This window comes from Miniopterus natalensis, chromosome 9 (genome assembly GCF_054644295.1).
Source record: "Miniopterus natalensis isolate mMinNat1 chromosome 9, mMinNat1.hap1, whole genome shotgun sequence".
NCBI classification, from domain to species: Eukaryota; Metazoa; Chordata; class Mammalia; order Chiroptera; family Miniopteridae; genus Miniopterus; species Miniopterus natalensis.
Window position 1 is genome coordinate 25464395 of NC_142089.1, and position 24212 is coordinate 25488606.

Sequence of the window (24212 nt, forward strand, 5' to 3'; positions counted from 1 at the left end):
CACGATAGATCGACAGCACCCCAAATGTGAGTGAATGAAGAGACACATGATATTGCAAGAAGAGCCAGCAGACCTGTAATAATGGGTAATGGGGTTGGAAGGGAGAGGCAGTCAGGAGAGAGAAAATTGTCCTTAAGAAAAGTTTCCATCTTGGAGCTTAAAAGGATTTGTGGCAGTATTAAGTAACCTTTCTTACATTAAAGCTATTTCAGCAAAAAAAGTTAAAATAAAAAATGCTTTATGACAGAGTAGGATTATTAAATCTAACCTAAGCTTTTTCTTTCATTTCCCAAGTAATGTCATTGTCCCAGAAACAACCCTGTAGTAATCGGAGAAAAGCATCTTCGTGAGGAAGGCGAGAGAGGACACACGGAAGAGGCAGTGGGCGGCGAGCTCTGTGCTGAAGCTTCTTATCTGTGTGTTTACGCCAGTCCTCCCAGCACAGTAATGTCAGCTACCTTTAAGTTGTTTTATTTGCTTGAAAGGAAACTAATGTTTATTAACTATTATTTGTCAGACAGTATGCATGGTGTCTTACATGATCTTACGTCACTCTCAAGTCAGTTCCTTGACCTCCACATCAGTAAACTAGAACATGGAATGAGGGAGGGGACATAATAGGGGGCTGATCTGAGTTCAGTCCTCTTTGAGAGAGTCCTAGAAATTAGATTGTTGGTCACAATCACTGATCTAGAGAGTCCTCAGAAATAACTGTTAAAGTCGTTTCTCCATTTTCCCCAGCCATCACCATCTCTCCCCACACTTCCTGTCAATTCACTCTCCAAGTCAAGGTAACCAGTTATGTTCAGTCCAACCAACATTTTGTTGGGTACTTATGTGCTCTGTGCTATGCACTATGCTCAGTTTTCATGGTCTAGGAGAGAAAGATACGTAGATGGATAGTTACTCTTCAGTGTAATGAGTGCCAGGCCATGCCTCTGTCCTAGTCATCATGTATCCCTAACCCCAGGCCAATGTCTAGCACTTGGCAATGAGACTGTCACAGTTAACATGTACTGAGAAAGAAACTATGTGCCAGGCATTGTACTAAACACTTTATTTTAAACATAACATAACCCTCACAATTTTATGAAGTGAGTGGTGGTATAATCTTGTGGAAATTAAGACACAGAGTAATTAAATATCATGCCCAAAGTCACACAGCTAGGAAGGGATAGAGTCAGGATACAGATCCAAAGAGAGTGACTCTGTTGCCTCTAAATATTTATTGATCAAGTGAATGCATGAGAGGAAGGAAGGGAAGGAGGTGGGAGAGGAAGAGAGAGTATGGGAACGAGTGAGCAAGCTAAAGGTGAAAGTGGGGTCCACAGGCAGAATGGGTTGGTTCTGCTCGGAAGGGAGGTAATCATGAAAACCTTCATAAAGGAAGCGGTGCTTAAACTGAGTATTGCAAGACGAATAGGTAGTCGCAGGGCAAGGTGAGTAGAGCTAAGGCCAACTCTTATTTTGTATTAAATTCTTTCCCTTCACTTACTCAAAGACACTTCTACAACTGTACCATCTTGATTGCATCATGAGCTTTTCTCTTATTCTAAGCAGATATAAACATGCTAAAATATTTCCTATTCCCCCAAAAAACATTTTCCTTACTTCTCCAGCTGTTGTCCCATTTCTCTGTCTCTATACCAAAACTCCTAAAAATAGTTTAGATTCCATGTCTCCAATTCTTCTGTTTACTCTAAAACCTAGTGAAACCAGCATTTCATCCCCCACCCTCACCCCTCACTGCAACAGCTCTTTTCAAGGTCAGGAGTAACCTCATGTTTCCAAACTCAATTGTCAGTCCTACGGCCACACCAGGTCTACCACTCTGTCTGGCACAGTTGATCCCTTTGTCCTTCTTGAGACGCTTCCCTTGGCAACTGAGACACCACACTCTCTCCTGATTATTTTTCTGCCTCATGGACTGCTCCTTTCAGCCCCTTGCAGTGCTACTCCTCACCTCCCAAATGTTGAGTCTTAAAATGCATGTCGGCTAAGGCACTCTCCCACTGGAAGTCGCTCAGTGACTCTCCCCATGACAAAATCCAAACTTGAGCCAAGTGTTCAAAGCCTCCGTGACCTTCCTACCTGCCTCTGCCACCTCATCTTTCACATTACATGTGTGGGGCTCCCATCCAAGTGGCTTTCTCACCATACCCTCCCAAGATCCCTGGGAATTGAGTGGTTCCCATTTGCAAATGAGGAAGCTGAGAATCCGATTTTCCATCACTTGCCCAAGGTCACACAGCTTGCTAGTGTCCTCTGAGAATGTTTCTGATTCCAGATACTACATTCTTCCCATTTACAACCCATGGCTTGGCCTGATTTCTTCAACACGGTGCTTCTGAGTGAAGTGAGGAGTGAAGTCTGGTTCCTTCTTTGGATTCCAGCCCGTCCATCTGGACTTCCCCTTGAGAGTGCAGTGGTTTACACTCTTCACCCCAGGGGCTTGGTAGTCACGTTCATAGGACAATGGGTGCTCTTACTGGTTGAAACGCTAAGTCTCCCAAAATGAAAGGCCAGCTGCAAAGTATGAGAAGAACAAGGGCTGAATGATTTGATCAGACATCTGTGGGGGCCTCCTGGCATTTGGAGTGTGAGTGCCTTAGAGAAACTAACTATTCTGGCCTGAGGGAGTTGGCGACTGTTAGTCTTGGTGGTTTTGACCGCTAACTGCCCCAGAGGTCCCAGCCTGCTGTATGACTCAGAGTCCCCAACACTCCCCCTATTCTTCTTTCACTGGGATAGTCAGGAGGCCATGTCTAAGGCATTTTAATTTGGTAATAACCTGACTGGCCTGCTGAACCAGGACTGTATGTTTTTCAAGTTACTGTTGCTTTTTGAATGGGCGGGGGAGTGGGGGTTAGAGCTGCCTTGATGTGACTACCTTGCGCTGCCATGGGAAGAGCCTTTCCTGCTGGGTCCTGGCTCCCCTGTGCTCCAGCTTGCCAGTGCTCCCTCTTCTCCACTATCGATTACCTGAGTCCATGCCCCCTGGACTGTTTCATAGCCCTTATTTTTGAAGCACCTTCCCAGAAGTTGATGGTGTAAACTAGAGAGGAAAGAGGTGGCCAAAGGTTTGTCTCTTATTGTACATGTATTTCTGCAACACTGTGTTAAAGAGGCAACTGCCATTCATCTTTCCTCTCCTTTGTGAGACTTTCTGGAATTCAGAAAGACTGCAGGAACCCACTGTACAGGGCGGGCGGGCAGGTGGGGGGGATTGGGAGACAAGGATATGAAGGACTCATGGTGCCTCGCTGCTCATATACACACTTCTTGACCCTCTTCTCTATCCCATCTCCAATTTTACTGCCACATGTGCGCTGCCCCTGGACTCTGCTTCCCTCTGTGATGACACTGTGATCCATGCTGGTGGCAGTGCCGTGTTCAGAACTTCTGCACCAGTGTTAGAAACCGATTCAAATCCAGTATCGGCCACTTACTAGCTGTGTGATCTTGGATAAGTCTCTTCACCTTTCTGAGCTTGTGTGGAAATTAATAATAAATAGCACATGGCTATTAAGAGGAGTAATTGAAAAAACCTATAATGTTTTCATTGTTGTGCCTAGTCCAAAAGCTTCCAGTAAGTTTAATAATTGAACTGAAGTTTATATTTTGTTTCTGAAGTACAGTCGTTTACATAAGAAAATATTGTTATGCAAATTTTCTTGTTAAGCCTTTGACTTTCTTTTGCCTATCAAATAAAATCCCTACCCTGGTTTGTCACTCAGCATTTGCTTTTGCATTTCAGGCTTTAAATTTCATTGGTAGGGGAAGCTAAAAATTAGATGGCTTTCTAGAAGAAATTGCACATGGATATAGATGAGTTTGTCTAAATTCACTGAGCAGTTACTCTCAGGCTCTGGGCTAGGCCCTCAGGCACATGAGTGAATCACACATGACACGTGACAGGCAGTGGCATCATCGTTTCTGGCTATCTAGTACAGGTGCTCCCTCCCAACACCACCACCTTATATGACACCAGTCCCCCCAGAAAGCAGCCCTGAGAGAAAATTTGCCACAGGGCCCCAGCACAGTTGAACAGCTGGGCATGAGGGTAACCAGTTTTGGCAGTGGGCCCAGAGGTAGAGGAGGGGGAGGTTGGGGCTGGGAACTGTCAACCAGCAAGGACTTCCTCAGGTGCCCCAGTACACAGGGCGTCCAGCCCCAGCAGTCACTGAATGTGTCCTGTTCTTCCATTGTGGTTTTCTCTAAATGATTCCAGCCCACATTGAACGCATAAAGGCATTGACGCCCAAAGCTGTAAGGTGACTTGACCACAGTCAAATAGCAACAAAGCCAGGGCTAGAACACACACATCTTCTGAAAAATACTCAACCATCTCTGACTTCTGGGTTCCCAAGATTATCTTGGTTCCAGTCCAAGTGCAGTGAGACTCTTGAGTCATTTTGTTCCTTGATAAAATTATAAATATCTTCTGTTTGCTCATTTCTGTGCAAGGTACTGGGGGTGCAGGGTTAAATCACACTCTCTGAGCTCGGGAAATTACAGTATACAGAGGGAGACATACTATTAACAATTACAGCACAGTATAGCAAGTGCTGTTGGGGGTGAGCATGTAATGTGGGTGGCAGGGCAGGAGGGGGGTCGAACTATAGGAACACAGAAGAGGCACTTAGCCCAGCCTGGAGGTCAGGGAATTACTCCCAGTGAAGCTGGCATCTGAGCTTAGTTTTGAAAAACCAGTAGCCCAGCCAAGTGGAGAGGACAAGAAAGAACGTTCTAGGCAGAGAGAATAGAAGGGGACGAGAGCACTCTCAGCTCAACATCTGATGGCTGCAGCCATCACCCCAATATACATATGATCTGTATCCAGGGCACTGTGAGTGGTTCCCACTGGCTGGAGAGAACCGAAGCAGATGAGGCAGCCATGTAGGATATAGAAGGAAGGTGGAGGGAGCAGCGCCGCTGACTTGATCAGAGCCCAAGCAGCTCTCTAGATCTCCAGGCTCCACTCTCCCAGTCTGGGAGCCTGGAGTTCCTGGTTTCCTCGGTATCAGCGTTACCACTGAGAACCTGTGTGAACCCAGTGAGTTCTTTACCAAGTTCCATGGATGGGTATTGCTTATTTATCTACCTGTTCCTTTAGGATTTTTTTTATTTGGGGGTTTTTGTACCCCTAAAGCCTTGGTGTAGAAGAGGGACTTAAGTGCTGATTGTAGGGAATGAAGCTCTGTTCAAGGTTTAAACACCTACAGCTCTTCACAAACTATTAGCCTACTGACTGCCAAGTGCCTGGCAGGCTGTGACTCTCCTTTTCTTCCCACAGGCCTGCGGAGTTAGCCAACAAGTACGCAAACTACTCAGAGGGCGCTTGCAAACCTGGCTATGCTTCGGCCTTGATGACTGCCATCTTCCCCCGGTAAGTGCTCCTCTTTCTTCCCACGGCCAAGACAGCCTGCCAGGTCCATGGCACAGGAGTCAGAAACCCTGCCCTCACGGCACACGATGGCTCCGGAGAAAACAAGATTCTGTCTTAACTTCCCTCTGTGCGCTCCAGTCTGTGGGTACCTGGAAAGGACTTTGCTTTTACTTGGTCCCACCCCAGTCCCACTCTATGCCCTTGCTATACCTTACCCCCTGTTCGCCTGCCAGCACAGCTTGTTCTGTGGAGGAGGGAGAGAGGGAGGGGGCAGAACCTCTGTGGTTGCCCTGTAGAAGCCAGGTAGCCAGAGGCAGCCAGACAAGGCTATCCGGCACAGATGGTCCTAGTCATAGTGTCAGTGGCCAAACTATTTTGGAAGCTAGGAGAGGCATATCCAAATAAAGAAGGGACCAAAGCGGAGTTTCTGAGGCTGGCTGTTTTGGCACCTTCTCTCCTGTCCACTTTGTATTCTGGTTTCCTGATTTCCTTGATATCAGGCTTGCTGAGAGAAACTGTGCCAGACCCTGGGAGTTCCTTTTACCAAATGCTGCTGAGGGACCTCGGTTTCTTATCTGCCTTTTCCTTTCGGGTTTTCTCTTCCTGAAGCCTTAGTGTGGAGCAGGACCTGATGTGCTGAGATTGTCTTGTTTGCAGCCTGGAGTGCAGGGAGACTGTCAGAACCATTTTGTTCCTTCAGAAAGTTATGGAGGTGTCTGACCTGGAGGGGCCAGGGGAAAGGCTGCTCAGGACCCTCTGGGCATCGGGAATAACACTTGGACCACCAGAGGAGCCCTAGGGGTGGGCTCTGTGCACTGGGGAAAGGGCTTGCACCCCATCCTTAGAAGGCTGAGGTTAGGGCACACAGTGTGCTTGCACCAGAGTGCTGAGAAACAGCCCGAACGTAAATCCAGGATATGTGGGCTTTATGCTCCTTTTCTTTTTCTAACTGAGCGATGCATACTCAGCTCCTAGTGTAAAACGGGCTCTGCTGGCTGAATATCTGGGGTTCAGATTGAGCTCTCTTTGTACAGGGTTTACCTTTGAATTGAATCCAGGCATTTTGCTTCTTCCAGCTATTTACTAAGCACGTCTTAAGTGTCTGGCACTATGTCCCATGTTCTTACATGTGTTTTCTCAGGCCTACATGACTCTGTCCCCAGGCCAGACACCTGTGAGTTTTCCTTGACCTGGATGTAGTTTCTTTTACTTTTTCTAACTGAAAGTAATGCAAGCACGTGGTTTTAAAAAAATAGACAGCACAAAGGATATATACTCCCCCTCTAGACCCCTTCCCCAGAGATAGTCAGTATTGCCACAAATGGGAACATACTGTATTTATTGTTCTGTATCTCGCTTTTTACTCCTAACAGTGTATGTTAGAGAATATCCTGTTCCCAGCATATATGGATCCATCTTGTTTTTTTTTTCTTTTTTAATGTTTTTATTGATTTCAGAGAGAGGAAGGGAGAGGGAGAGGGAGAGAGAGAAACATCACTAATGAGACAGAGTCATTGATCAGCTGCCTCCTGCACGCCCCCCGCCAGGGATTGAGCCTGCAACCCGGCCATGTGCCCTGACCTGGAATAAAACCATGACCTCCTGGTTCATAGGTCAACACTCAACCACTGAACCATGCCAGCTGGGCAGATCCATCTTATTTTAAAAATGATTTCATAACATATAGTTGTATGGATGTGTCATACTTTTAGTAAAAGTAAAGTTTCTTGAAGTTTAATGTACATGCAATAATATTTACTTTTTAGTGTAGTTGTATGAATTTTGATAAATGCATGCCTTTATATAACCACAACAATCCTAGAACATTTCAGTCATCACCCCCAAAAGTTTCCTTTTGCTCCTTTGAACTTAACCCTTTGCCTGACCCCCCAGTCCCTGACAACCACTCATCAGTTTTCTGTCCCTATGATATTTCCAGAATGTCGTATAAATGGGATTATATAATATGTAGACTTTTGAGTCCACCTCTTTCATTTATTAAAATGCATTTGAGATTCACCCATGTGTGTATCAGTTGTTTGTTCGTTTTTGTTTCTGAATAATATTCCTTTGTATGGATATAATAGTCTGTTTATCTGTTCAGTAGTCAAAAGATATTTGGGTTAATTCCAGTTTTTAGCTACTAAAACGAGAGCCACTATAAACATTTGTGTACAGGATGTATACTTCACTTTATAAGAAATTTCTAAACTTTTCCAAATTAACTACATGATTTTGCTTTCCCGCCAGCAGTAGATGAGAGTTTCAGGTGTTCTACATCTGTGCCATCAGTCTTTTTAGTTTTAGCTATTCTAGTAGGTTTTTCCTTTGTATGTAATGTTTTTATTTTCCTTTGGCTGCTTTTTGAGTGTTTCTTATCACTTTTTCAGCACTTTGATTATGATGATCTTGTTGTGGTTTTCTTTATAAACCCATGGCTTGGATCTTTGGGTTCATAGTTTATATTTTTAATCAAATTTGGATGGTTTTTGTCATTTTAAAAAATATTTTTCCTGCCCCACCTCCTCAGGATTCCAGTTACGTGTTATACCATTAGTCCCACAGGCTTCTGGTGGGTATTTTTGTTCTTTGTTTTTTTATTTTTATTTGATCCTCACCCGAGGTTTTTCTTTACGTTGTTTTTCAGAGAAAGTGGAAGGGAGAGGGAGGCGGGGTGGGGGTGGGGGGGCATCGATGTGAGAGACGCATTGATTGGCTGCCTCCCGCACAGCGCCCCTGCTGGGGCCAGGGATCAAGCGTGCAACCAAGGTACATGCCCTTAACTGGGTTCGAACCCAAGACCCTTCAGTTCATGGGCCAATGCTCTAACCACTGAGCAACCGGCCAGGGCTCTTTGGTTTTTGGTTTTTTATTTGTTTTGTCCAATCTTACTTCTTTCTCTGCTTTATTTTGGATAGTTGATATTGCTATGATTTCACGTCCACTGATTTTCCTTTTATAGTGTCTAACCAGCTGTTTATTCCATGGTGTATTTTTATTTCAGATATTGTGTTTTTGATTTCTGTAGTTCCATTTAGGTCTTTTTATACCTTCCATTTCATTCCTCATTATGTTCCTGTGTTCTACCTTCTTGAACATATGGAATGTATTTATATTGTCTGCTAATCCCATCATCTCTGTCATTTCTGGAATGGTTTCTATTGGTTGATTTTTCTGCTGCTTCTGGCTTATCTTTTTCTGATTCTTTTTATGCCTGCCAGGTAATTTTTTATTGGAGTCCAGACAATGCAAATTTTACATTTTTCTGTGCTAGATATTGTTATATCACTTTAAATTGTGTGAATTTTTGTGCCCAGACACGGTGGCTCAGTTGGTCCTCCTAACAGCCGCATTGCTGGTTCAATTCCTGGTCAGGGCACATACCTGGGTTTTGGGTTTGATCCCCAGTCAGGGCATGTGCAGGAGGCAACCAATCTGTGTATCTCTCTCACACTGATGTTTCTGTCTCTCTCCCTTCCTCTCTCTAAGCGTATCCTCAGATAAGGATTAAAAAATAAATAAAAATAATTTAAAAATCCAAGCACTGGAATGTAAGCTCTACGAGGGTTAGAGATTTTAAAAAAAAAAAAAAAAAAGTGTGAATTTTCTTGGGCATTTAGATAAGTTATTTGGAATCAGTCATATCCTTTTGAGGCTTGGTTTTAACATTGTTAGTACATGTCTTGAGCAACCGTTTATCTAGGGCAAATTTATCTCCACTACTAATGTGGTACCCTTCTGAGGACTGCCCAGTAGCTCGTGCATTAGGAGGTATTTTCATTCTGGCTGATTTATTTGCACTCTGGTTTGTGTGAGTACAGACAATTCCCAGCCCTTGTGAACACCAGGAATTGTTTGATCTACTGCTTCCTGATGGCCTTTCCTCAGCCTCAGAGTTTCCTCTCATGTATGCACAGACCAGTGTTTGGCCAAAGGTCTGAGAGGACCCTCTTGCAGGTCTCTAGAGCTTTCTGTGCAGCTCTGCCCTCTGTGGTAGTCTTCTCCACAAGTTTTAGCCTGCTTGGCCTCCCTAAACTTGGACCTGTTTTCTCAGCTCAGAAAGAACACTGGGCTCTATTCAGGTTTCCCACCTTTTCACTGGTCCGAAAGTGATTGTTTTATGTATTTGACTTGTTTTCTGGTTGTTTAAGGTAGGAGGGTAAATCCCACCCCTGTTACTCTGTCATGGCTGGAAACAGAAGTCCCTTGCCCTTTCCTACACAGCCTTCCATTGTAAAGATGCACTGTACTCTAGTTTATCAGGTGCCTGTCCACGGACATTTAGGCAATTGCGAATCTTCACAACTAAAATATTAATTCAGTGAATAACCTTTTTCGTACAGTTTCCCACATACGTGAGATTATCTAGAATAAAGTGATACTTCTGGACCAAAAGTAATTTTGAAAGTTATTGGCAATTAACCTGCTGTAGCAGTTTTTGGATTTACATCCACTTATAGTTTGTAAAGGTGCATTCTTCTATGTTTTCTTCCAGTACATTTTTAGCTTTATTATTTATATGTGAATTCTTAATCCATCTGGGTTTTTATTGTTTTGTTTTTTGGTGTTAGGAGTGATCCCTGGTGTTAGGATCTAGGTTTGCATTTCTGGTTTTTTTCCTGGTGGGTAGCTAGTGTTTCTTGATATTTTAACCAAAATTTTAAGTAAATTCAGAATTTTGAATTTTGTAGCAACAATATTTTGACACAAAAGGTCTTCAGGTAGCTCTTGATGTGTTAGCTTTGACATGATCTAATAAAACAAGCCATTCAATCTTTCTCTTTTTTTATTACCAAGTGCCAGATGAAGCACATTCTTACTCTCTTCCTAAGCCTCACTCCTCCTGTGCTCACCCAGTCACTGACTCCTACACCTGTGCACCGGTAGCAGGTCAGGCAGTGGTAGTGGAAGGATGCTAATGTGCCCTACTGTCCAGGCTGCAGAGTCCTGCTTCTCTGGGAAGCCAGCTTATTTAACCCTTTCACACATTTGTGCTGTCTGCTGAGAAAGCCTCCTTTCCTTCTTATTCTTGAAACTTGCCTGCCTGCATACATCTTCCTCTAATGAGAGAGATGGGCATAAGATCCAAAGGAACTCAAATTTATTGAGCATCTTCCCTGCTCCATTGGATTGGGCCTTTCATCTTTTTGTCTCATGGAATGGAAAAGTCTTCCCTGACCTCCTCCCTCTGCATGCACCCAGTTTCTCTTTCCTCAGCCTGTACTACCACAGTGCCACACACATAGCTCTGTTATTGTATTTAGAGTTTGTTGATGTTTCTTCTACTATAGTAGGCTCTGAACTTCTTAGCATAGAGACAGGGTGTTTTTCATGACTGCCAACACTTAGCAGAGCCTTTAGCACATAGTAGGCAGTTGCTGTTTGCTTTATGAATGGATATTAATATCTGCCCTCAGGAGATTGAAAGTCTGAGAGTGCGAGAAATGTTTGATAAAACCCTCTTCCCGTGGAGAGTGTTACTGAAGAAAAATAATTATTTTGACACATACCAAAAATGATAGATTAGAAAGACATGAGATTTGGAGACAGAAAGTTCTCATAGCTTTCTTACTTAACAGGCTGTGTGATCTTGGGAAAGTCTGAGCATTACTTAACTCATTAGTCAAGAGGATGAGTTGAGATGATATATCTTGGGGCTATAAATGTTATCATTCCACCAAAATTGTTAGACACTTACTAAGTGAATTCTCATTTTCTCAATGACTTTTATTATAATCAGCTAAGTTTTTCAGGAAGAAATAAAGATCCCAGAATAGGTCATGGTAAACATTTAAGCTGTAGATTTAAAGAAAAAATATAATGCATATAACCGTAATTGACACACCCATTTTCCTGGCAATGCATTGCTGTGTACATTTGAGTGACTTTTTGTGCTTGGGTGAGCCACTCAGCATTGGGAGTGATTGTGGCATCCACAGGCTAATAAGCCAATGCCAAACACCTTCAGCAGAAAGCAGAACCCAATTCCAGACCACGGCCCTGCTGCGGAGCAATCACAGCAGCAGCGACCATGACAGCTAACACCTGCTGATGTATCAGTACCGATGTACTAAGACCTTTTCCTTTTTTTTTCTGTTTTAATCCTCCCAACAATCATATGAGATAGGCATTGTTATTAATCCATTTTAAATATGGGAAAATGGAGGGGTAGAGAAGTCAAGCAGTTTGCCTGGAGTCACACAGATAGGAAGTGATGAAGCCAAGTTTTAACCCTAGCACCCTAACCACAGACTCCACCTGCTTAACTGCTGCATTCTACTTCCTCTCACAGCTGCTGTCTCATGGACAGGCTGGCTGGTCGCCCATGTGCAGAGGTCTACCAGATGCCTAGTGGTGACTAAGGACGTATGTATAGAAATTGCCCTCTTGCCCAGCTCTACCAAGAAGAGCTTCACTGCTCCTGAGACACTTTGCTCTGGGAAGGCCAGGTGCACAGTGTTTATCTGTGTACATCTACTATTCTCAATGCTAAGGAGTCATTGCCGTGGTCCAAACCGATGAATTCCCCAGAGCACAAGGATGGCCTTTGAAACCTTGCTGAGCTCTCTGAGGCAGCAAGTCTGGAGTATTGACAGAGTCCCAGCTGCCTGTTTTAGGACCCTTGCGTGAGAAGGTACAGGAGGCCTATTACACTGCCCTGAGGGTTTTGAGAGCTTGTGGGCTCCTGGCCAGGGTAGCTGGGTGTCTGGTATCCCCACATTCCAAAGCCCCTCCCTCTGCCATTCCAGAGAAGGACTTTACGTCCACTTCTACAGAATCATTGTCTTTCCGCACCGGGAGCCAAGTGAGCCCCCACCTCACCCGTGAGTGTGCAGGAGACTGGTTATAATTGCTTTCTCCATTTCCCTCTCTTCCCACTAACTCTTAATCTCTGTAGTCTAGCTTCCTCTCCCATGCTCCCCTTCCCTACAATGCTCTAGTCCAGGTCACCAAAACAGACTGACAAATCCAGTGGTTAGACCTTCCCTTTCCCTCCCCCTCCCCCTCTCCTTCCCCCTCCCCTTCTCTCTCCCCCTCTCCTCCTCCCCTCCCCCTCCTCCTCATTGTCTCTGAAGCACTTGACAGTAATGACCTTTCTCCAATTTGAACATTAGAAACTCTCTTCATAAATTTTTTGTCCAAACTCCCTTTCAGTTCTCCTTCTTCTCTGATTGTTCCTTCTCAGTCTCTTTTGCAAACAATCTCCCTTTTCTGTGCCAACCCTTAACTGTTGATGTCTGCCAGGGTTCATCATGGCCCTCTTCTCACTCCACTGCTTCAACTAACACATGTGTGCTGATGATTCCCAAATCTCCTTGGAGCCCAAATCTCTCCTGATCTCTAGACCCAAATACCCAACCTCCACTTGGATGACCCTTAAGCATCTCAAAGTTAGTGTCTCCAACTCACTGAATTTCCAGTAAATCAAATCAGTCCACTTTGCCTATTGCAGTGAATTACACCACTATCTACTCTGTCACAAGAGCCAAAAATCTGAGAGTCATTCTTTCACCTTCCTTTCTCAAGCAAATAACTATATCCAGTTAGTCATTGAGTCCTGTCACTTCTACCCTCTAGAATATCTCTTCTCTGAGGTCAGCCCCTTTCCTGTGCCCTGATTCCCCGACCTCTCCTGGATCTTGGGCCTGAAGATCCAGGAGCCCAGATCTTCATTCTCTTTACTGATTCCTTCATATTGCTATTTAATCATACTCAAGTTTCTCCCATCCCTTAAGTTGCCACATGGACTCTACTCTCCTACAAACCTAGTGATAATAGCTACCATGTCATTTATTTAGCATATCTTTATTGAGCACCTACTATGTGCTAGACAGGTTTGTAAGGCTAGGTGCTTAAGCATTGTATAAGATACATAAAATCTTTCCCCTCAAAGAGCCTCCATTTCATTGGGAGACACAGATAGCCTGTGTAGATAAAACGTCACAGTTTTATAGAGCACTTACTGTGTGCCAGCCACAGTGCTAAACACCATAAATTCATTATCTCATTTAGTCTTTTCAGCAACCATATGTTTTTTATGCCCATTTTACAGACAAAAAAGCTATAACTTACCCAAAGTCACAGCACAGAACCAGCAATCAAACCCACCAATCCTATCTTCTGTCCTAAGTCATGGCTCTGAACCATGAGCCTATAGGGGAATACAGATTCCTTTTGCTTGGAGAATATTTTAAATAGTAGGTACCCCCTTCAGCGAAATCCTTAGGTGCTGTGCCTTTCCAGGAAGAGCAGGGAGCTCCTCTCAGCAGAGTGTTCAGGGTTGACAGCCCTGCAGGGCTTTGACAGACAAAGTGGCTGTCCTTGACCTGGACTTCAGCTTGAGACTGGAGGAATAGCCATCTGTGTCCTCTTGATTTCTCTACCATCAATTTTTCTTCATGTGTTCCTCAGTGTTAGTTGTTCTGACCTCCTCCAGTAACAAATCCATGTTCTACTTTTCAATTAATTTCACTTCTTGTTTCAGCCTATACCTTCTGCCTCCCCCACCATTCAAGGAATTCAGCCCCACAGTACCTTATAGTTACACAATCTAACTTCTTCCTCTTCTCTCTGTGTTCTAACCCTCATAGGTGGGTCTGCAATAGATGGCCAGAACTTGTGATTTCTTTGGACAAATCTCCTTCCCTAGATGACTAGGGACCCACACTCTTGCACAGGTGAATATTGCAAACCCACGTGTTGGGTTCTCCCTCATTATAAACTCATCTGCTTCAGGCAAAGTGCTAGGCCTCAGTCTGCTAACTGCTCCCAATGGTATCAGAGTGTGTCTTTCCGTTTTCCTGCCCCAGTTCAGGACTTATGTCTCATCCTCTCTCTAATTTCTCCTGAAGGTGAGTGCTAGGCACAGTCCTTGGGAAAATTCCCCTGCAGGCCATCTGTCAGCTGGGAGCCTGTTGAATCAAAAGGAATATGAGCTGGTCTCATTTTTGAGAAATTGAGAATAAAGTTTTAGAAATGTCTATAGCAATTAGAGTAAGTTTATGTCAGGTGACCCTAATAATTAAAAGATGAAGCTTTATGTGTTTTAATTTTTCTAGTGATTCACTTTTTACTATACTTTATGAAAGCATCCCTCTGTGACAGAGTTGAAATTTAAAAAGCAAAACAAATTGGTCCTTCTTCACAGATGTGTGCTAAGCATTGGACCGCAGTGATAAGAGCATAGGCTTTGGGTTGGCTTAACTTCTCCCAACCTCCCTGTCCTCATCTGCACCTACTGAACTTGGGGTTACTGGAAGCAGTGCATGGATACAAACATAAACACATATCCAGGCACCTGTGCTCTGGAATTGGTGAGGACAGAGGAGGCCTTAGAGCGGGAAGGGGTGATAAGAGATTGATCGGGAGACTTCCTGGTGCAGGTGATGCCTGAGCTATGCCCGGAAGGATGGGACTTCAGTAGCAAGGTCAGTCACTCTGGGGGAGCAGCTTCTTCCCTTGCAGACCCAGTTCCAGGCTCTGTGGGAAGTAGGAACCCGGCATGCACTTAGAGCGCAGTCTCTAGTGAGAGCAGGCAGGCGGGCTGCATTCCTGTGGTATTTGAAGATTGATCTTGTCAGATTAGCAGCTTTGCTTTTCTTGGTTCAGGTACAAGATCCCCACGTGGGGAGCTCTGCTCCTGGGTAAGAGCAAAAGCTGAGGAAAGCAGGGAACGTGATCTTGGCCCTTCTCCCAGTCTGTGCAAGGCTGCAGGCCAGGAACCGCCCTGCACAGGCTCCTCAGTGAGGGCGAGTCCAAGTCTGAGCTCCACTCACAGACCCAGGGTGAGGCAGGAGCACTGCAGAGAGGAGGATGCTGGCACTTTGTGACTTGGTCCTGCTCTCCCTACTCTGTCTGCACCCAGGGGCTGGGGTGCAGAGGGTCACAGCTGCATGTAGAGTGCCTTCCCACATAAATAGCCGGAGCTAGAGGGGAGAAGCAGGACTGCAGCCTTACTTCTCCCAGATGCAAGCAGGACACCTGTCCTTTCCTGCTTCCTGTCATCTGAACTTTCTACTCTCTGCTCCCGTTCCATGCATGGAACCATGCTGTACTCCTAGGCAAATGAAGGAGCCAAAGGGAAGCCACAGCCCCACCCAGGGAGCCTGAGTTCAGTGAATCTCAGGAGAGAGATCTGGGCTAGAGCCTTAAAAATTGGAGATAATCCATACAGAAATCTCAGAGGATAGATGAGATTATCCAGGATGATGTGAGAGTAATGGGCAACATGGCTCCTGCTCTTGGGAGACCCTGATGGGGAAAATGCAAGCCTGACCACTGGCAGCATGACAAAGGCAGGCCTGTTGACAGCTGGCCAGAGGCATCTCTGTACCTCTTCTGTTGAGATCAACCCATTTTTCTTTTTTGTGTTCCACACGCTTAGTTTGGGGAAGTTTCCCATACCAGAACAACTTGAGAACACAGTTTGAAAACAGATGGTTGGCAGAAACAAAAGGACACCTGCACTCTTGCTCAGCCCCTCAAGAGTGTCTAGGCCAGAGACCAGCTGTAGAGCTCACCCCAAGAAGCGTGCCTACAGTGGAGCAAGACCCCCAAATGGGCCAAGGCATGTGCAAGGGGCCTGGGCTCAGAAACAGCTCTGTGGGGCCTGATTAGAGATGGTTCTGTGACTACCATCCCCACTGACCTTACTCCCACACATCCATGGGTGGCTGTGATCAGTGAGGCTCCAGCCAGATAAAGGACTGTCTCCACCTCATTCCCCATCTCCTCCATCCACCCTCCCAAACACCCTCAGGACAAGCAAGGGGGATTAAGGGCAGGACTTTGTTCAGCTCTGTGTTTGTCCTTAGGATCTTTTGTACCCTCTCTAAACCGCGGCCCACACACCTGTGCCTTTTTCTTTCTTTCTTTGTTGCGTGCACAGGTGCCCCTGGTATCCAAGGTCCCTTGTCTCCCTCCTCCCCTACACCCAAGGGAGGGTGCAGTGAGAATGACCACTGCTTTGATTAGGTCCTGTGAGCCCATGAGGTTCTACTGATGGAAGGAATCCTTCCTCAGAGGCAATGACCTTTTTTAAATAAGGTGTGGCCAGTTCTGCTATAGCCTAGTATTCCTGAGGTAGGATAGAGAACAGTACCGCGGCAACAGGCCGCGCACAGCGAACCATGCCCTGGTGCTGGCAGCTCACCCAGGAGACTTGGGCCCTTGACCCAGCCCTGTCTCCAGCAGGCTCCGACAAAGTCACTGACTCTTATGGAGATGCATTCCTTTGCTGCCACTCAAATTATTGGGAGGAAACAGAGGGTTCAGGGGCTATAGTCTGGCCAGAGAGAGCTGTCAGCACAGGCACAGCTGCATATAGGTTGCAGGTTCAGGAGTGAGCTTGATTCATCTGTCTCTATTCAGTACTCACTCAGGGACTCCACGGAGGAGTGTTTGCTGAAGGGAGAAAGGCAGGACCAGCCATGCTCTGCCCTGCATCTGGATCCCCAGGGCTGACCTCTGTTAGCAGCAGGTCTTGTCATTATCCAACCTTGGGCCCTTTCAGGCAGGACTTGGGAATCAGATGCAGAGAGGGTAGGGCAGGGACCCAGATTACAAGGCGAAAGCCACCATGTTTCCTCCAGCAGGAGACTGTTCCTTTTCTTTCCTTGCCATGGCTAGACCTAAGTACAGGCTACATTTCAGCCCTGAGGGTTGGCGTGGATTTCAGAAAGTAGAGCACTTTGTAACGGGGGCAGAAGTGGTCCAACCCTACTCAGATGACCATTGCTTGGTGCGGGGGTGAAGTTGGTCAGGGGAAGTGGGGAGGGGCATCTCTGTTGCCCAACTTCACCACTGGGTCAGGGATCCTTGAGATCGAGACCTTGCCAGTGCCCGTGCCAGGTTCACAGCACCTCATTCATGCTATCTTAACAAAGATTGAATGGGGCTGGGGGCTCCCCTTCCTCAGTCTGGGCAGATGAAACGAGCTTGGGTTTTGGAGTCAAGCAAACCTGGGTTTGAATCCCAGCTTTGCCACTTAGCTAGCCAAGTGACCTTGGACAAGTTCCTTAGTCATACCCAGCTTCAGTGTCCCCTTCTACAAAGTGGGAGTAGCAGTCTCTGCTTCACGGGCAGTTAGGAGGACTCCATAAGCTGGAGCCCCTGAGGCCTGAGGCCTGGTGCCTGAGGCTGACCGACTGATGCTCCGTCAGTGGTGATGCTTGTTGTTGCTGCTCTATCTCCTCACACCCTGATGGCCTCAGCTCTTATCGAGACATTCTGGTATGTGTCTTGACAGGAGCCGTCAGGACTTGTATAGACTGTGCATACAAACCCCGGTGATTGGCATTTGTTGATACAGGAATGCTTCCGAGTATGGGGAAGTGTGACTTTTGGAAAATCCAGCCACACAGGATGCAACTGATAACTTGTAATTTAGTAAAAAAGGCTTCTGACCACGTGACAGGGCTGGGCTGTCAGAGCAGCAGGGAACTGATGCCTCCTGGTGCCCTAACCTCTGTGTGGCCCTTGCCTTGCAACCCATAGTCTTTTACACCTTTGTGCTTTTCACATGCTGTTCCCCCACCAGGAGTGCTCATCTCCCAATTCTCTGCCTTAGAACCACTCCTTTACTTTAACAAGCAGCTCACATTTCACCTGGCACAAAGTATGGTGATCTCTGGTCAAAGAGCTGCTTATGGTGGCCTCTCCCTCAGAAGGGGCCTGGGCGAGGCCTGCACTCAATTTTGGGGGTGCCATGTGCATGTGCTGCCTGGAGTGGCCCTCCTCACAGTCTCCACCTTTCAAACTCCAACTCAGATGTCCCCTCCTCGGTGAAGCTTTTCCTTGGGTCCCCAGGCAGAGTTAGATGTGGGGCTCCCATAGCTCTTTGTGCATCTCTATCTGTAACACTTAACACGTTGCATCGTAGTTCCCTCCTGGGCCCTCCACTAATCCTTGTCTTATTTTCACCTTTAATTTACCCTGTGTCACTCATTGAGAATGAGTTGGGACAGTTCCCATTTCCCCAGCCTTTGTCTGTCCTATTAGCACAGTTGTCACAGCCGGCTTTGGCTTGGAGAGGGAAATGAAAGTAGGGGATCCACTGACCTTGCGCTACATCCAGGCCCACTATGCTGCTTTGGCAGGCACTCTGGGCTTCCTTCCCAGCAGCCACACCGACAGCATCAATAGTGGGAAGAGTCTAAATGATTCTGAGAAGATACTAAATTCTAGATAATTCTCCTCTCAGAACAATTAGCTTGATGGGCTCCTAAAATTAACTCAAATAATTGGGAATTGCATATCTATTCACTTGTTTAATGCATTTTTATTAAATGCCTGTGTTGGACACTGGGGAAGTGGCTTTGAAAAATGCAGGCGTGGTGCCCAATCACCGTCTGGGGGGCGTGAGCTGAAGTTGTCCCTCAGGGTTCTAGTGACATTCAGGCAAGGTTGAAAAGTGAGAGGCTTGGCTGAGAGGCCCCACACCTGGCTCTGGGGTGGCAACAGCACACTCCGTGGCTGAGTGAGTGTCACACAGTAGCTCTGTGGGCTGTGGCAGGACTGAGAGGATGACAGCTTTGGAGACTTAGAAAAGCTGTCTTGAGTAGCTTTCATGGAACCGGGTTATAGAAAGGCAGAAATGACATCTGAAAAGACTCTGAGCAAGACTTCTTGGCATGTTCCCCCAAGTCAAGCCCAAACAAAAGGCCGTTGATGGCATGTCTTCCGCATAAGTCACGAAAAGCTTCAGAGGAAGGGTGAACAATTATTGCTTTGCAATTCAGAGACCATAAAGAATGAAGAATGGCTGGGGGAAATCATCTGCCCCTAGATTTAAGCACGTCTGTGCAGCATGTGATCTTAATTCCTGTGCCCCCTGCAGAGGTGCCCATGTGGCAGAGAGTGCCCGCGGGAATGGGAGAGAGCCTCTCACATCCTCTACTGTGGGGGCCAGAAGCAGGCCTCAGAGATCCCCGTTTAGACCTTGCGCATGGTGACTGCTTGTCCCACTCCTGACCCCAAGGGACCCAAGTTAGATTCTGCCCCTCCCTACCCCTAAACAACCCCACTCTGCCAAGCCTTGTGCAGGGCTTTGGGGGGACCATGATAAGTAACAGTTGGCTGCCCCCCAGAAGCTGAGTGGATGAGAAAGACAAGAACAGTGTGGTGACTGCAGTAACAGCAAGCCAGGGAGCTGTGCACCCCCAGCTTAAGGCCCCTAACCAGAGTGGGCAGGAAAGGCTTCCTAGAGGAAGTGCCACTTGTGCTGTCGGAGGACATTAGAAACTGGCCAAGCAGAGAGCCTAGGATAGGCAGTTACACTGAAGGAAGGAGACACACTGGCAAGTAATTTCGGCTGCCCAGAGTACAGGCCCTGGGGTGAGAACAGGCCATGAAGGCCATGCTGAGGAGTTTGCCATTTTATTTTATTTTCAATTGCAGTTGATATTCAGTATTATTTTGTATTAGCTTCAAGTGTATAACACAGTAGTTAGACATTTATAATTTAGGAAGTGATTCCCCCCATAAATAGGTTTTAGTACTCACCTAGCACCATACATACTTATTATAATATTATTGATTATATTCCCTATGTTGTACTTTTTATCCCGTGACTGTTTATTGTTATAAAAACTCTTTATTATGAGGTCAGAACTTTAGAAGTTTTAGAAAGGTCATTACCTGAAGTGGAGGGGAAAGGGTTAGAGGAGGTGACACTGGGGAGGGAGATGCTGGGAGTCAGTGATAAGGCAAGGAAGGGTCGGTGAGATGTTAGGGAAGGAGAAATGGCATTCGGTGGCTCCTCCATAGGGGGGAGTAGAAACGGACCCCCAGATTCTGTCCCTCGCAGCTGGGGAGATGGTGGCACTACTTCCTAACCTAGAGAGCACAGAGGGGAGGGCAAGTGTGGGGGCAGCTGTTGAGTTCATTTGGGGAAATGCTGACCTTGAGCTTCCAATGGAGTATCCAGTAGAGAGGTGAGCACCACTGTCCTTTTAGTTTTGTTTTCCAATTTTTTTCTTATAAACAACATTGCTATGAATAATATTCATATAAATAAGTCATTATGCAGTTCCTTGACAATTCCTCATGTCCCTGGCATAGTGAAAGAAATTTTTTCTTGATATTGCCCTGGCTTGTTGTATTTATCCCTTTTTATCACCGGGCATCTCAACTTGAAATCTGTTTACCTAAACTTCCTTCCCACTCCTTCCCCTATCATTTATCTTACAAGCATTTCCATATACTGGGTACCATGTTAGGTACTAGGATGCAAACTAATTTTTACCCTAGACCTTCAGTCTAGTAGAAGGGGTGTCAGACATAAAAACAAAACTGTAATGTAGAGTGTTGATGTTATGGTAGCTGAAAGTATAGGATGCCTTGAATATACTGAAAGGAGGCACCAAATTAAACGGGTCAGAGAAGGCTTTTGTTTTTCTAAGGAGGATTCCTAGGCTTACTCCTCTTCTACCATTATTATTGACAGTACCTCTTGATCTTCATTGTAATTATTTGCTTCTAGTATTTAAAAGCCAGAGATGATCCTCTTATTGGTTCATTGATAAGTGGTATCTCACCATCATTTAGTTGAAAACTTTTTTTCCTGTTTTTGTTTTTATTTTGTATTTAGCAGGGGTAGGTGCTACATGTGTCAGTGGGTGGGATAGATATTGTCAGTAGCTCCTTAAAATATGTGGTCTGTGGACCTGAAATGTTCATGGGCCCCTCAAAGCCATACCCAACAAGAGCCAAAGAGCTGTGCCTTATCCTGGTCTCCTGACCCCCTCTGGAATCACTTGCTGTCTGCCTCACACTCCCATATTCTTTCATCACTACCTGTTCTCTAAGATATCCAGGTAAGGACATTGTTATGGTCCCCTTCAGCAGCCTGGACAAAATGCTGGAAGTTCCTTTCCCTACCCGACTATTAGCCAGCAGCTCTGGGAGTATGTATACCAGAGAACACCTAGAGAAACCATCTTCTTTGCATGAACTGGTTAGAGAAGGATTTTTGAAGGAAGTGGTATTTTATCCAACTTCTTAAAGTTGCATAGGGCCAGGCGTAGCTCAGTGGTTGAGCATCGACCTAGGATCTAGGAGATCGGGGTTCGATTCCCGGTCAGAGCACATGCCTGGGTTTCGGGCTTGATCCCCAGCAGGGGGTGTGCAGGAGGCAGCCGATCAATGACTCTCATCATTGATGTTTCTCTCTCTCTCCCTCTCTCCTTTCCTCTCTCTGAAATTATTAAAGACGTATTTAAAAAAAAAAAAAAAAAAAAGATTGCATAGGAATTAGGCAGTTGGAAAATGATATGTGTTCTAGACAGAGGGAATGTATAAACTAAGGGCACTGAGAACCACAAGGATAGTCAGAGAACTGCAAGTGTTTGGACATGCTTGGGGCACAGTGTTATATCCTAAAATGTTGGAAAACAGGCTGGAGAAGTCATGAAGGGCCTGGGACTGTTACAGGTCACTCTAAAAGGATTTTGATTGTAACCTGAAGAAAATGGGGAATTATTGACATGTTTTAGACAAGAGTCAAGAGAGTGACATCATCAGATTTGCTGTTTGAGAGACTGTTCTAACCTAATATGGAAGGTGAATTGGAGGAGGGTACATCGAAACATGAAGATCAGTTAGGAGACTGTTGCAGTAACTGCTGAAGGCAATTCCATAGGGATGGAGAAGAAAGACTTGGTAACACTTAGTAAATACAATCAAAGTGTTCCTTCTCTCCTCCCAGAACATCTCGTGTGGCATTTCTACCACCACCACCACATCTGATCATAGCACCATTATGTCTCCACCTCTAGGACCAGCAGCCTGTCATTCCTCTCTCTGGCCAGCCCTAGCACCTATTATGCCTACTGACTTGATTTCATGATTAACTAGGTATAGAAGGTTGGGGAGAGGGAAGAATATGGAATGACTCCCAGGTTTCTGTCTTCAAAGATAGAAAAAAATAGGGATGCCATCCGTTGAGATTGAGAACCCAAAAAGAAGGGCATTTGTTTTTGGTTTTGGTCAGGAGGAGAGGAAAGGGCAGAGATCTTGAATTTGGTTGTGGACGTAATGGTTTGAGATGCCTCTGGAACACTGAAGGAGAGAGATGGAGTGGTCACATGCATGTGTAAGTCCAGAGTTCAGGAGAAGAGGTCAGAGCTGGAGCTGAGGCAGTGGGAGCTGTCAGCATACAGAGGAAGTTTTGGCAGTGGATGAGGTAGTGTAGGTCAGGTGTGTAGACTGGTTCCCAAACTGGCAGCTTATTAGCCACATCCACCTGTACACAGGCTTCGTGTGGCTGGACTGTGTTTTCAAATAATGTGAATACTTTTAGGCATTGAGTCCACTCTAGCTTGCTATGACCCTGTTACTTTTTGTTGCCTTACATCTGGTCCAACTAACATATTTATAGTATCTTCTTGGCCCTTGTAGGCATTTGAGATTATAATTTTGGAGGGAGAAGAAGAAAGCAGAAGAACATAACTCTGGGGAATACTAACTCATAAGGGATTCATAGGAGGAAAACCTAAGGAAGGAAAAGGGAAAGAATGGACGGAGGGATTGGAGGAACTCATGAGAACAGTATTTTGTTTTCTTCAAAATTATGGAAGGCAATGTAGGCAAAATGTAATAAGTATAAAACGTGGATTCCATTTGATCCAACAATTCCACTTCTAGTATTTCACATAAGGAAATAATCATATTTGTGCACGCAAGTTATAATATGATGCTTGTTGCAGCATGTTTATGATAGCAAAAGATTGGAAACAACACCAATGCCTCCTATATGAGAACGCTTAAGTAAATATTGCATGTCCATGTGATGAAATAATATGTAGTCATTAGAAGTGATGATGTCAGACTATATTTACTGACATGCCCCCACAATTTTTTGTTAATTTTTCCAGAGCAAGTTATGGAACAGTACATATAATTCCATTTTGTGGAACGTCTAGTTGTAGAAGGAAACGTCTGGAAGCCTTCACACACAAATCACAAGAGCCTCCCAATAGCTAAATCCAGGAGAACTTTCTCTGGGGCCTGTGTCTTTGACCTTTCTGAGGCTTTTGACATTGTTAAACTTTCTTGGCTTCTGCTCCTTGTCATCTTTCCCTGAGGCTGGCAATCAGGACTGAAAAATGGCATACTCGGTCCTGGGAGAGAACTTCAGAACTGGCAGCTTGTTTATACCCTAGTCACACTCTAACAGGGCACTTACTGGGCAGTGCTCTGGAGGGAGTGGTTATGGACAGTGCTTCCCTGGTCCTTATTCCATTTGAGTCTTCATAACTCTTCTGAAATGAAACCCTTCCCAGGTCTCTGGTACAGGTTTCCTCTCTTTGCCCACCTCCCACACTCTCTAGCAAAATTCCCTGGCTATCCCCTCTCTCCCATGCCTTCTGTTCAATGAAGGGGTTATTTTTAACAGTGTTGTATATACCATGCTTAAATCCTGGCAAAACACCAGAGCTTTGGAATAGACACAGAAATAGTCTCCCACAACCCTTCCTTTTCTAAAGTTTTTCCTTTTAAAGAGATAAAACAAGTTATCTAAACTGTGGGCAGCCCTACCAAGAAAGTCCCTAGACACTAGCACTGAGAGACTGAACTTACAGCCTTGGCCGCAGAGGTTGGGCTGGAGACTGGACCTGCTGCCACTTTGGGACTTGCTTCAGCCCAGGGGGAGATGGTTCCTGACACTTCCCTGGGCTTGGTGGGTCTAGAATCCCTGTGTCTGAGAATCACAGAGAATACCTAGTCCATCCCCCATTTCCAATAGCCAGAAGCTCTTAACCTCCAGAAGCAGCCCATCCACTTCAAGATACTCAGTAACTAGAGAGTTTTAACTAAGAAAAGC

General features: G+C 45.5%; 1 protein-coding gene across 4 annotated transcripts in view; it reads left to right on the forward strand.

Annotated features, from left to right (window-relative positions):
* The window catches only part of ST3GAL3 (ST3 beta-galactoside alpha-2,3-sialyltransferase 3), a 96660-nt gene that overhangs the window by 28275 nt on the left and 44173 nt on the right, over positions 1-24212 (forward strand). The window contains exons 3-4 of one of the 4 annotated variants that reach the window (XM_087820381.1): positions 295-444; positions 5297-5389. The exons of 1 other annotated variant lie outside the window; for it this stretch is intronic. In XM_087820381.1, the coding sequence (XP_087676507.1) occupies positions 5370-5389 (20 nt within the window). In that variant the 5' untranslated portion in view covers positions 295-444; positions 5297-5369. Of the gene's footprint in view, positions 1-294; positions 445-5296; positions 5390-14002; positions 14068-24212 lie in introns of those variants that run through there. 2 more of the 4 variants (XM_087820379.1, XM_087820382.1) reach the window with 2 other exon arrangements.